This window comes from Rhinopithecus roxellana, chromosome 1 (genome assembly GCF_007565055.1).
Source record: "Rhinopithecus roxellana isolate Shanxi Qingling chromosome 1, ASM756505v1, whole genome shotgun sequence".
NCBI classification, from domain to species: Eukaryota; Metazoa; Chordata; class Mammalia; order Primates; family Cercopithecidae; genus Rhinopithecus; species Rhinopithecus roxellana.
Window position 1 is genome coordinate 196,261,300 of NC_044549.1, and position 13,935 is coordinate 196,275,234.

Sequence of the window (13,935 nt, forward strand, 5' to 3'; positions counted from 1 at the left end):
AGCTGACCTGCCTGAGGGGTCAGGGCGGGGAGTGCTGACAGCAGGAGCATGGCTCCAGTGGACAGTGGGCAGGGCTCGGGACAGGGCTTAGAGGCAGGACAATGCTGTCCTTTGTCTATGGGCTGGCAATAGAAACAAAGGGCCCATTTACACCCTCTGGCTTGATTCTATCAACAAAGGGGGGCCCGAAGGCTGAGGGGATATCAGTGGGAACCCATATCATGTGAAATTCTCCCCTTAGAGGCTGATTCTCAATGAGCAAGAGAAGGTGAGGGAAGGTGCTGGAAGCTAGGCCCAGGAAGATTCCTCATGTTAATTCTCAGGTAGCAGGTAGGAAACCTAGCCTGGGAGTCAGAGGCCAAGATACTAGTTCTGAAGCTGCTTACTCTATCATCTTGGACAGGACACTGGACTTCCCTGATCCTCCCTGTCCTTATGTAACCTTGGAAGAGTCCCTGGACTTTGCCTGGCCTCAGTTTCCCCTCCTTTTAATGGGATGGCAATACTGGTTGAGCAATCAAGAATGGGAAAAACTGTGAAAGTCCAGGGGTCGGGGGTCCATACCTAGGTGAGGTCCTGTGGGGACTGGGCAGGGAAGGCCTCGTGAGAGCAGATTCCACCAGCGTGTGGCCCAGGCTGGTCACAGAGCTGTGTAAAGGCGGAAGGGGCCCATCAGCCTGGGAAGGCAGACCAGGCCCTGCTGGGCCTCACCTCTGCATGTGAGGTGGAGCAGTGGCCGGCAGGGGTCCAGTAAACCCTTGCAGTAGTCCTGTGGATTTGCTGCCCTTCTTTCCAGAACTCTTGCTTGCTCAAAATGAGGCAGAATAGGAGACACCAGAGCCTTGAACAACCCAACACAGGTCTGTTTGAGGGCCCCAGGGGCAGAAAACAGAGAGGATCTTACAGGGAGCTGCAACCAGCATGCTCTTGAAGTGATAAAATCTGGGCCTAACTGGCTCATTACTGCAGATGCAGAGCTGATGTCATAGGAGAGGCCCACGTATTAGAAGAACAGCACCATAGTTACCTTAAAATTGCACCCATGGCTTCCCATCAGAGGTGGCAAGAAACAACCTTTCTTCTGAATAATCAATGTTCACTTTCCAACCCCTCTATCCCATTGTTTTCTTACCGAGAAGATCCAAGCCTGCCAACGTGATCGCCTGCTGAGGCCGGGGACTTGGTCAGGCCTGGGTCCTCCAGGAACTGGGTGTAGGCAGAGCTGACCTCACGACCACTGGACCCCTCACCCACTCCTTTATTCCGAAGATACTGTAGGAACAGATGTGGGTTCCATCCTCAGGGCTTTGGCTCAGAGGCCTAGAGAAGGCAGGAGGGGACCTTGGCTTGATTTCGGGGCTTTCAGAGGATATGAAAGAGGCTTCTTTTCAGGAGTGAAAAGCGAGGTCTGTTTGGTGAAGGCACTACTTGCATGATAATGACATCTAATAATGCCTCTCTTCAGAAAGAAAGCTACATGGTGTGAGGACGGTGACTCGGCCAGGAAGCTGTTCTACATTCAGGTTCCAGAGGGAGGTGCATGGCCTCGCAGGCTGGGCAGGTCAGCGACTGACGTCTCCGAGTGGGTCCAGGCAGCCCCACCCACGTGTGGCTGAACACCAGGTGTGACTTGAGGCCAGCTGCCTTCCTCAGCTGGAACACCTGGACTTTCCAGACACCTGCAGCCAGAAAGGCTGGCAGGGATTCAGTGAGGGCAGGCAGCCTTGGGTGGCGGCTGAGCCTGCCAGGCCCCCACCCCTCCCTCAACCCCTTCCTCTTCTGGATACCTGCTGGGACTGGACTGGACAGGAACATTAGAGACCCCCAGCAGGAAGTCAGGCCACCAGAGTGGACAACTGGTGTAAGCCCCTAACAACCTGGCTTGTCCGCCACTCCCACCCATTATGAGAAAACTCGAAACGTGTGCCAACTTGTCTGGTGGGTAATGCTTGGCCCCCATTCAGCTGGTGACCTCAGAGGTAGGAACAGTCTTCTCCTGTGTGCCTGGAGAAAGGACAGTGGTGAGGTGAAGATGCTGGAATGTTCCTGTGTACCCCTTCAGACTTCCCTCCCCAGTGAGCCAGAATGGGGAGCAGGGCGAGTCCCCACTCACTGACATATGTGCTCTGTTCCCAGACTTCCTCATGCCCCGAGGCTCCCCTTCAACCTCCAGGCACTTTGTCATAGCCAGTCCTGGGGCCCCAGGCTGCCCTGGCCTGTGGGGATAGAGGCTACAGGACAAACCAGGCTGGTCAGCCAATGCCAGCCTGAGGCTGGGCCTAGGGGCTCTTGGGCTCTTACCTCTGAACAAACCACAGATCCCCAGAAACAAAGAGCAGGGCTGCTTTGCAACATGCCTTTGGCTGAGCCAGTCAATTTCCCAGTGGGCCAGAGGCTGCAAGGCTCCTTTGTCACTGGGAGACTTGCATGCTTGTCAAAAAATTCTCCCCAAGGCCCACCCAGCCCCACCACCACCCCAGGGAGGTGAAGGTGGCTGACTCCTAGCAGCCCCAAGCTGTGCCCTCAAGGCATCTGCCAAGACAAAATATCTTTACAAGTTCATGCCTTAGACAAACATTTATTGAGCATCTACCGTGTGCTTGCTCTAGTGCCAGGCACTGAGGTACCACGGTCTATGCTCCCTCACAGGGAGTGCAGGGGAGAAAACAGGAAAATGACTACACAGTGTGAGAGAAGTTTGGCTTGGGGATGCATAGGGAGTTAGGAGAGTGCTAGGAGGGGCACACAACACAGAACAGGGGTCCCAGGGCTTCCTGGAGGAGCTCCTGATTGGTAAGACCTAAAGGCTGAGGGGCGGCTGGCCAGACTGAGGCTGTGCGGGAGGAGAGGAGGGAGTGTGCTTCATGCTGCACATAGCCCTGGAGCGCAGAGCAAGCAGGGCTATGTGAGGAGCTGAATGGTGCCTGCGTAGCCAGAGTCTGGGGAAAGAGGAAGGGTGAAGAGAAGATGCAGGACGGGTGACACCAAGAGCTAGTCACGTGGTGCCTGGAAGCTGAATGAAGTGTGGTTTTCCTTTTCTCATCCTGCTGCTAGAGCTACTGCCACCATCTTGAATCCTGAGGATAAGGCCACAGCTGGAGATGGGAGAGGGTAAACTGGAAGGTGGCTGGGTCCTTGAGAACACCAGGTGAGGTCGAGGGTGATAGTAAGCTATGAACAGATTTTAAGTGGAGCAAGGACATAATCAGGTTTGTGTGCAGAATGGGTTGGGGAGCCAGATAGAAGAAGGTGGCCGAAGTGGAGACAGGAGGATGAAGTCTGGCCTGAGCTAAGGCAAGTGGAAAGAAGTGGAAGGAGCTGGATGGACTTGCCCAGCTTGAAAATGGGTTTGGGGGCTGTGCCAGTGCCCTACTCACGTGCACATTGAGTTGTCCGATCTCCATCTCCAGCTGCCGCACTTTGGCCTCCCGCTCAGCCACCATGGCCTGCAGCTGGGCGACTAGGCTGTTGCTCCGCTGAGCCTCGCTGTTCAGTTGCTGGTCCAGGTGGTGCTGGGACACTCGCGTCTTCTCCTCCTGCAGACTCAGGCTGCCTAGTATCTCCTGTAGCTGCTTCAGCTGGTCCTGGGGGGCCAGGCAGGAGGGCAGGTAGAGTCAGTCATGGCCCACTGGGCAGAGGAGGACAAGAACAGACTGTCTCCCTCACCCCAAAGTAGCCTGCAGGAACCTAATAGTGGGATCCTGTTCTCTCAAGAGGCAGGAACACCTTCCTTGCCTGCCATCAGGGGGTGTCGAACCAGGCAGGTGGGGACCATGTACTTTTCCTGTCCTCAACTTCCTTCTCTCAGTTTGGGGCCAAGAAGATCCAAGGGGCTCTCAGACAACAGAAAGCAGATCAGATGGTGACACCTCACCCGGTGGGAGAGATATTTAGCTAAAAGGAAAGCCTGATCCCGCTTGGCTGGGAGACTGCCCTTGGAGGCAGTACCTGGACCACTGCCAGGGATCCATTATCACCCGACTGAAGCCCCATCTCAAGGAAATGTCCTCAAGGAGACTCCCGGGCAGAGGCTTCCTGCCTGGGGCCAATAGAAAGGACAATGTCAGTGATTTGGAACAGGTGGGGGCCGTTTTCTTCACCTCAGAGCAGAGGAAACTGAGGCCCAGAGAGCCCAAGGGCATATTGCTGGTGAATAGCATGACTGGGGCTAGTTTGCAGCTCTCATCATGCCACCTTCAATGACAAAGAATGGTGACATGCAGGGACCTCAGAGGACATCCAGCCCTGCAACTTATTTTTAAAAATGGCTGCTGAGCCTCAGAGAGGGGATGCAACTGGCCTATGGTCACACGGTGAGGTACTGACAGAGGCAGGCCTAGATTTCAGGTCTTCTGTGCCCCACCCACCACCCTGTCATGTAAAGTGATCATGAACTAAGGTAGGTGCCTGAGCCAGCACCCCCCAAACACCCCAGCCAAGCCAGACATGATCACCCTCTGGGGCCTGCAGGCACAACTTGGAATCTGACACCAAACTTTGGTGCTTCAGGTCCCACAGAGAAAAGTCCAAGCTGTAGGGTTAGGAAAGCAGTATGGCTTTATTAGTCAAGGAAGTTTGTTGTTGTTGTTGTTGTTTTATACTTAAGTTCTAGGGTACATGTGCACAATGTGCAGGTTTGATACATAGGTATACATGTGCCATGTTGGTTTGCTGCACCCATCAACTCATCATTTACATTAGGTATTTCTCCTAATGCTATCCCTCCCCGAGTCCCCCACCCCTTGACAGGCCACAGTGTGTGATGTTCCCTGCCCTGTGTCCAAGTGATCTCATGGTTCAATTCCCACCTATGAGTAAGAACATGCAGTGTTTGGTTTTCTATGCTTGTGATAGTTTGCTGAGAATGATGGTTTCCAGCTGCATCCATGTCCCTGCAAAGGACATTAACTCATCCTTTTTATGGCTGCATAGTATTCCATGGTGTATATGTGCCACATTTTCTTAATCCAGTCTATTATTGATGGACATTTGGGTTGGTTCCAAGTCTTTGCTATTGTGAATAGTGCCGCAATAAACATATGTGTGCATGTGTCTTTATAGTAGCATGATTTATAATCCTTTGGGTATGTGCCCAGTAATGGGATTGCTGGGTCAAATGGTATTTCTAGTTCTAGATCCTTGAGGAATTGCTACACTGTCTTCCACAATGATTGAACTAATTTACACTCCAACCAACAGTGTAAAAGCGTTCCTATTTCTCCACATCCTCTCCAGCATCTGTTGTTTCCTGACTTTTTAATGATCACCATTCTAACTGGTGTGAGATGGTATCTCATTGTGGTTTTGATTTGCATTTCTCTGATGTGACCAGTGATGATGAGCATTTTTTCATGGGTCTGTTGGCTGCGTAGATGTCTTCTTTTGAGAAGTGTCTGTTCATATCCTATGCCCACTTTTTGATGGGGTTGTTTTTTTCTTGGAAATTTGAGTTCTTTGTAGACTCTGGATATTAGCCCTTTGTCAGATGGGTAGATTGCAAAAATTTTCTCCCATTCTTTACATTGCCTGTTCACTCTGATGGTAGTTTCTTTTGCTGTGCAGAAGCTCTTTAGTTTAATTAGATCCCACTTGTCTATTTTGACTTTTGTTGCCATTGCTTTTGCTGTTTTAGTCATGAAGTCCTTGTCCATGCCTATGTCCTGAATGGTATTGCCTAGCTTTTCTTCTAGGGTTTTTATGGTTTTTAGGTCTAACATTTAAGTCCTTAATCCATCTTGAATTAATTTTTGTACAAGGTGTAAGGAAGGGATCCAGTTTCAGCTTTCTACATATGGCTAGCCAGTTTTCCCAGCACCATTTATTAAATAGGGAATCCTTCCCCCATTTCTTGTTTTTGTCAGGTTTGTCAAAGATCAGATGGTTGTAGATGTGTGCTGTTATTTCTGAGACCTCTGTTCTGTTCCATTGGTCTATATCTCTGTTTTGATACCAGTACCATGCTGTTTTGGTTACTGTAGCCTTGTAGTGTAGTTTGAAGTCAGGTAGCGTGATGCCTCCAGCTTTGTTCTTTTTGCTTAGGATTGTCTTGGCAATGCGGGCTCTTTTTTGGTTCCATATGAACTTTAAAGTAGTTTTTTCCAATTCTGTGAAGAAAGTAATTGGTAGCGTGATGGGGATGGTATTGAATCTATAAATTACTTTGGGCAGTATGGCCATTTTCATGATATTGACTCTTCCTATCCATGAGCATGGAATATTCTTCCATTTGTTTGTGTCCTCTTTTATTTCGTTGAGCAGTGGTTTGTAGTTCTCCTTGAAGAGGTCCTTCACATCTCTTTTAAGTTGGATTCCTAGGTATTTTATTCTCTTTGTAGCAATTATGAATGGGAATTCACTCATGATTTGGCTCTCTGTTTGTCTGTTAATGGTGTATAGGAATGCTTGGGATTTTTGCACATTGATTTTGTATCCTGAGACTGCTGAAGTTGCTTATCAGCTTAAGGAGATTTTGGGCTGAGATGATGGGGTTTTCTAAATATACAATCATGTCATCTGCAAACAGGGACAATTTGACTTCCTCTTTTCCTAATTGAATACTCTTTATTTCTTTCTCTTGCCTGATTGCCCTAGCCAGAACTTCCAACACTATCTTGAATAGGAGTGGTGAGAGAGGGCATCCTTGTCTTGTGCTGGTTTTCAAAGGGAATGCTTCCAGTTTTTGCCCATTCAGTATGATATTGGCTGTGGGTTTGTCATAAATAGCTCTTATTATTTTGAGATACGTTTAATCAAGGAAGTTTTTATAGTCAGATAAACCTGCTTTGAACTCAGTTGTATGGTCTCAGATGAGTTATCTAATGAATTTGACTCTTAGTTTCCCCATCTGCGAAGTGGGATTAAGATATATGATCCTAGAAGGTATCTTGGGGATTAAGCATTATAACATGCCCAGAAGGGGAAGGGTTCTGTGCCACCACAGAGACAAGAACTGGTACTGGCTCCTCTTGTCCCTTTCATTCCTTGCTGAAAAATAACCCAGGGTATAATCCCACCTCCTTCCCCCAATACATTTCTGTCTCATTTGGGTCCATAGGCCCAAGTGCCTTATGCCTGGTGCTGCTCCATCACTGCCCTCAGGCAGCCTCCCTGAGCTGCTCCTGTCCCTGGGGCAGGGCTTTGGTGCTGGGGGCCATCTGGAGGCAACGGGCTTTGGGGTTACACAGGTGGCATTGAGGGGTGAGTGAGGGCTCACTCTGGCCATGGCTGCGGCCCATCCTTTGGGGAACCAGCCCTGGCTCTTGCCCTGCCTGAGTGGTGGGGCCATACCATGAGGGCGTCGATGAGCTCGTCATCATGCCGGCCCTTCTCCACCAGGGTCCCCATCTGATTCTTGAGGGTCTTCACCTCACTCGACAGCAGCTTGTTCCGAGACCTCATGCCCTCGAACTTCTTTTTTAGCTCTTCAAGCTCTCTCTGGAGGACATCCCGCTCACTGGCAAGTTTCTGTAATTAGAAAGTGAGGGCATGGGCAGCAGGGCTGTGTGGGACCTTGGCCACATCTGCTTCCTGGCTCCTACTCAATGGCAAGGCCTGGGGCTGGGGGTGGGGGTGCTTGTTGAATGCCACAGAGCAAGTCACTAGAGCCAGGGCCCTGACTCCCAGCCCAGGCCTCTCAGGGATATCAGGTGGCTAGCAGCCTCCCATCCTTGCCCTAGCACATGACAGCACTAACGGATGACAGCACTCCCCACCTCAGCCTGAGACACACACAGGCTTCCTAGCACATGAGAGGAAAGCCGCCGGCCAACTGCATGTGTCCTCCAGAGAGAACAGCCAGTCCTACCCCTAAACCCCTCCCCAAGCAGGGGAAAAGAGAAAAGCCATACTTTAGAAAGAGTGCTAGGCTAGGTTCCAACTGCAGCACCTTGCACCACCAGGAGCTAGAATGAGAAAGGAGGGTTGTTCTCCCACTTCCTCCATGATCATTTGGCACAACCCCTGACAGCACCTTGCTTTGCCAGCTACCAACTGGAAACTCACATGCAGCACACATCTTCAGAATCTCTCATTCAGTCATTCCTTCATTCTCAAGCGTTTCCTGAGGGCCTACTATGGGCTTAGTATTGTTACAGATGCTGGGGGACAGCAAAAAGCAAAACAGTCCTTGTCCTCAAGGAGCTGATAATCCTAATGGAGGAGACAGATAATGTCAAATAGGGACAAATGCTTGAAAGTAGGAAATAGGAACAGTGAGAAGGATATGGTCAGGGAAGCCCTCTCTGAAAAGCAGAGGTTGAAGGAGATGAGGGGAAGAGCAAAGGCCCTAGGGTAGAAGGTGTGTGGCTGAAGCACAGTGAGTGAAGGGGCAGAGGCTAGATTAGTCAAACTCGTAAAGACAAGATGGAGACATTGAGGAGGAACTTGGGCAGTGGGTGACATCACCTGCTTGAGCCTGAGGGTGAACTGTTGCTGGAAAAGTGTTTTCATATCCTTGATGAAGTGAATTATAGAAATGCAAAACAAGTAAAACATGAACCCTTTGCAGGGAAGCAGCCATTACTCACCTGTAGCTCTCCTGCCTACACACTCCAGGCTCTCATAGATGCCTGGCAGAGGGAATGCATGCAGGAAGCTCTTTCCTTCCACCCACCATTGCAGCTTATGATCAGCCCAACTGTTCAACATAATCTGTTCTGCATTAACATGTAAGTCCAAGCTAGGTGCATTTCAAACCCAACATTTCCAAATCTCAACTCCCTTTCTCCTCTTGAACCCACCCTGTCTCCCTTACCCACCCACTATACTCCCTAGCAGTCCTTTATAACTCTTCCTCCTCATCTCTCTTCCAAGTTCAATCAGTCCTTGAGCCCTAGAAAGTCTGTCCTCACTGTCCCAGGTGTCTGGCCCTTCCATGACAGTCCACTGTCTTGGCAAAGATCCTTGGTCATGTCTCCAGGATTACTATTCTGTCTTCCATTCCTCTTCCAACCCATTCCTCCTCTTGCTCCAACCATGTGACCTTTTCAAAACGCACAGTTGACCACCTCCCTCCACAACTTAAAACCCTTTGGTGGGCTGGGTGAGTGGCTCACGCCTATAATCCCAGCACTTTGGGAGGCCAAGGCAGGTGGATCACCTGAGGTTAGGAATTCGAAACCAGCCTGATCAACGTGGTGAAACCCCATCTCTACTAAAAATATAAAAATTAGCCAAGCATGGTGGCTTGTGCCTGTAATCCCAGCTATTTGGGAGGCTGAGGCGGAGGTTGCAGTGAGCTGAGATCACGCCATTGCACTCCAGCCTGGGCAACAGAGCAAGACTCCATCTAAAAAAACAAAAACCCCTTGGTGGTTCTCTACAGCCTTCAAGATACAGGCCAAAAGTCCTCGCTGGCATACAAAGCCCAGCAGGCCCTGCCCACCTCTGGTCTCACTGTTTCCCTCCTCACAGCTGATGGTCTAGAGTGCTGGGAGGTACAATGTGGTCATGGTCACAGCATTCCTAACACGGGGCCTAACCCAGAGTTGGTGCTCACAGGCAAAAGTCTCCTGATGAAAAGGCAAGGCCTCACTGTTAGGTAGCTCACTGCCAGGGCCACTAAGTGGGCCTGTTGTACAGCCTGCCTGCACCTCTTCATGCTGCTTCTGCTACCTTCTTTAAAGTGGGCCCTACTCTCCACTCTCATTGCAAGTTTGGGGAGGCTAACTCATGCTCTCAAACCTTGAGGCAGGTATCTGAAGCCTGACCAATCAAAACACCCTGTACTCTTGGCCACAGTGATGGGTTCAAGGATGGCCACATAACCTGGCTAGCCCAAAGACACTCAATTCTGGGAATTTGATGGAACTATTGGGAAAGAGAAACACTTTGTCTGTAGAGGCTGCATTGGAGGAGAGAAGCTGGGACCACTCAGGGTCCCTGTGGAAGAGAGTGAAGCCAACCCAGGAGAAGGTGCTGAGAGCAAGGCCCCAATCTGCACCTGAAGCTAGGCCACCTCTGGATTGTTCGTTTACATGGGCCAATAACTTCTCTTTGTTGCTTAAACCTGGTAGAGTTAGAGTTCTGACACTCCTAATGCAGCCAGTGAGATGCGGCCCCTGGTGCTGAGTCCAGCCTGCCCACTTCTTTCATCAGCCTGGAACTTTCCTTCTTCAAGCCCCATCTAACCCTATCATACTTCTGGAGCTGTGGCCCTCCCCTTCTCTCTTTTACAATGAGAATTTCAGGCACAGCACCTCCAAAACAGCCAGGATGGGACTATGAAAAGTTCATTAAATGGGCTCACAGTGAGGTCCCAGTCAGGCAGCTCAGGTTGGTTTGACAGGACGTGAGGAACATGCAGAGGTGACTCAGGTCCCTAGGTGTCTCCTGCCTAGAAGGGGTGGCTCAGACTTCCGACCACATGTGCCTCAGAGCCCTTACAGGCACCATCATGATCTCTCCTTCCTACATGCCTGGTTGACCTCCTCACTGGGCATGCGTTACCTCCAAGCCTTCCTGTTTTTCCCTTTCCAGGCTGCGGATCCTCAGCAGGTTTTTCTCCTGTGCCGACAGCTTCCTTGGGTGTGGATAGACAGACAACTCATCACTGGCTGTTCCCACAGACTGGCTCCGGGACTGGCCCAGTTGCTTCTCAAGCTCTCGAACCTGAGGATGGTAAAACTCATCGTTCCACAATGGGTCTGCAGCCAGCCTCTACTACTCAGAGTGTGATAGGAGATCCCATGGACTGAAGATGGAACCACCTCTCTAGATGGCTGTGGTAGCCCCATCTGAGGAGGACTAGGGGTGGGGGACGATCTGAGCTGGCATCTCGAGCAACACATTGGAAGACACCAGGGAAGTTCAGCTTAGAAAAAAGGTGAATGAGAAAAATCACCCTATCTCTGAGGGGCTATTTGAGGCTAGGAAGCAGACCTGTGGCCCCAGGAACCAGGGAGGGACAGGATAGCAGGTCTCAGTTCAAGAAAGAACTTCCTTATTTTAGGTATTTATTTATTTAGAAACAAGGTCTTGCTCTGTCGCCCAGACTGGAGTGCAGTGGTGCAATCATGGCTCACCTCTGCCTCCCGGGCTCAAGCAATCCTCCCAGTTCAGCTGCCTAAGCAGCTGGGACCACAGGCACAGGCAACTGTGCCTGGATAATTTTTGTTTGTGTGTGTATATATATACACACACAAAAAGAGACGGGGTTTCACCATGTTAGAGACGGGGTTTCACCATATTGCCCAGGCTAGTCTTGAACTCCTGGGCTCAAGCGATCTGCCCACCTCAGCCTCCCAAAGTGCTGGGCAAGGAGGAACTTTCTAACAGACAGACCACCTAAGACTGGGTGGACTCCTCGGAAGATGGCGGTCACTTACAAGAGATACTGCAGAGGGGAAGGCAGGGTTTGGAAGCAGAGAGACTGGCTCAAAGCCTCACAGACTGTGTGACTGCGCACAGGTAACTCTGAATCTCAGTTCCCTCATCTGTAAGATGGGCCTAAGAGTACACCCTGCATAACACTGTTTTGAGGATTCAGTATCATGAAGTTGTCTGAGCCCGGGAATCCTCTGAGGTTCTTCTTGGACTGACAAATCTTGGTGCTTACTCCAGATTAACAAACTAGAGCTCTAGGGGAAGGGACTTAGAATCTGCATTTTTTTTTTTTTTTTTTTTTTTTTGAGACGGAGTCTCGCTCTGTCGCCCAGGCTGGAGTGCAGTGGCCGGATCTCAGCTCACTGCAAGCTCCGCCTCCCGGGTTTATGCCATTCTCCTGCCTCAGCCTCCTGAGTAGCTGGGACTACAGGCGCCCGCCACCTCGCCCGGCTTAGTTTTTTGTATTTTTTAGTAGAGACGGGGTTTCACCATGTTAGCCAGGATGGTCTCGATCTGACCTCGTGATCCGCCCGTCTCGGCCTCCCAAAGTGCTGGGATTATAGGCTTGAGCCACCGCGCCCGGCCTAGAATCTGCATTTTAAATGCTACAGGTGATTTTTAGGATTAGGTAACTTTGCAAAATCCCAAGATGGTCTAGGTGAAGCTGTCAATACAGCCTGGCACACATGGGCCCTCAGCAAGTGGCAGGTAGATGTCATCCCACAGAACAATGTCCTTATCACCCTTATAACACTAGGGTAGAAGCAGACAACTCCTAGGATCCTTCTGATCCTGGTTTCCATGTCAACACAACCAAATGACAAAACAACGTTGGTAAACTTGAGCCAGGAAAGGAAGCACAATTTGCTAGGCTCCCTGGCAAAGGGCAGGACCACAGCTTTGAAGGCACCCATCAGTGCCCTCGTGTGGCGCTGTGAGGCAATTCCATTTAATCATTAAAGAACACTGTTACCCTTTAAGAATTTGACATACAGGGCTAGGCGCGGTGGCTCACATCTGTAATCCCAGCCCTTTGTGAGGCCGAGATGGGCGGATCACGAGGTCAGGAGATCGAGACCATCGTGGCTAACATGGTGAAACCCCATCTCTATTAACAATACAAACAATTAGCCGGGTGTGGTGGCGGGCGCCTGTAGTCTCAGCTACTCGGGAGGTTGAGGCAGGAGAATGGTGTGAACCCAGGAGGTGGAGCTTGCAGTGAGCTGAGATCACGCCACTGTGCTCTAGCCTGGGAGACAGAGCAAGACTCTGTCTCAAAAAAAAAAAAAAAAAAAAAAGAATTTGACATACAACTTAATGACAATAATAAGGAAGTTGTTTTGTGCTTATTATGGTCAAGCACTATCCTAGGTGCTTTAGAAATGTTATTTTATGTCACCCCATTTCACAGGTATGAAGACGAAGACATAGGAAGATGAAGGGGTTTGCCCAAGGTCACAGAGTTGGCAGACAAGTGGCCAAACGTAAACTCAGGTCTCTCGAACCCCAAGGCCATGCACTATCATCTATTAGCTTCTTGGAGTTTTTCCCCCTTTATGTTGGCTTCAAGGATCCCATGGGAGACACTGAGGATAAAAGCCACTGTGACCCTTTAAGTCCCTGGGAACAAGGGTGATGTGCTTGGCAAATAGTGGAAATCACACACCTTCTCACATGTTTCTCAGTTTGAAGGCACAAAGGGAAAAGAACCACACCTAACTTTTATACAGTGCTTCCTCCATGCCAGGCCCTGTGCTGAGCACTTTACAAGTATTGACTCAATTCGCCCAACAATCCTGTGGGGTAGGCATCGTTATTATCCCCATTATACAGATGAGGAAACTGAGGTACAGAGCTAAAGGAACTTGCTTGAGGTCACACAGCTGATGAAGGGAGAGCTGGGATTTGAATCTGAGCAGTGTGACTCCAGAGCCCCTGCTGTTAGCCTCTTTTGGTATGCTCCAAAATATTCAGACAATAAAGAGGGAGACAAGGATAAGTTTTTATTGGGTAATTAAAACTTTCAAAAGACTACAAGCATCTGGACAAAACTGGAAAAAGCTTACAATTACAACAGTCACGCAAATTTACATAAACTAGGGGAAAAAAGATGCCTGGAGTTAAATAAATCAAACCAAAGGCGTTGGCATTTGTTAAGCTCCAGTGCCTGGCACGTGGTAAGTGTTATATAAGAGCTTGTTCATTAAATAACAAATTAAAATCAGGCTGGTTGGCGAGAAGGTAAAACAACAGCCCTGCACGAGTATACTGTGAGACCTAAAGGCCTTTTTTGGGTACTGTGTGCTTAAGTCTCTAAGGGGGTCAGGGCAAGTCTTTCTGGGGCATTTTAAATCCTTTGTTCAGGCCAGGAGAAGTCTGGTGACTCACCCACCTTGCTCTGCAAAACAAGAATTTGTTGAGCCCGACCCCTCCAGGTCCCTGGTGAGGATAGGAGCTGCTGGACATTGACGTCTTCCCCAACCTCGCTGGCCAAAACCTGAAATAAGGCAGGGCCTTCAGTGTGGCCGAAAGAGAGGGCTCCACCAGACCCTGATGCTGCTGCATATTTAGAGGCATATTCAGAAGCAGCCTTCACCTACACAATCTTCTTCC

General features: G+C 49.9%; 1 protein-coding gene and 1 long non-coding RNA gene across 2 annotated transcripts in view; one reads left to right on the forward strand and one right to left on the reverse strand.

The window, feature by feature from the left end:
* The window catches only part of CCDC13 (coiled-coil domain containing 13), a 61,216-nt gene that overhangs the window by 21,557 nt on the left and 25,724 nt on the right, over window positions 1-13,935 (reverse strand). The window contains exons 7-12 of the mRNA XM_010374329.2: window positions 13,715-13,819; window positions 10,447-10,608; window positions 7,288-7,464; window positions 3,378-3,584; window positions 1,133-1,272; window positions 565-648 (exon numbers count right to left, since the gene is read on the reverse strand). Of these exons, the coding sequence (XP_010372631.1) occupies window positions 565-648; window positions 1,133-1,272; window positions 3,378-3,584; window positions 7,288-7,464; window positions 10,447-10,608; window positions 13,715-13,819 (875 nt within the window). The remainder of the gene's footprint in view (window positions 1-564; window positions 649-1,132; window positions 1,273-3,377; window positions 3,585-7,287; window positions 7,465-10,446; window positions 10,609-13,714; window positions 13,820-13,935) is intronic.
* LOC104670951 lies at window positions 247-12,951 on the forward strand. Its single transcript, XR_749218.1, has 4 exons — window positions 247-330; window positions 8,554-8,666; window positions 10,477-10,617; window positions 12,734-12,951. It is a non-coding gene; the product is annotated as an uncharacterized LOC104670951 (long non-coding RNA).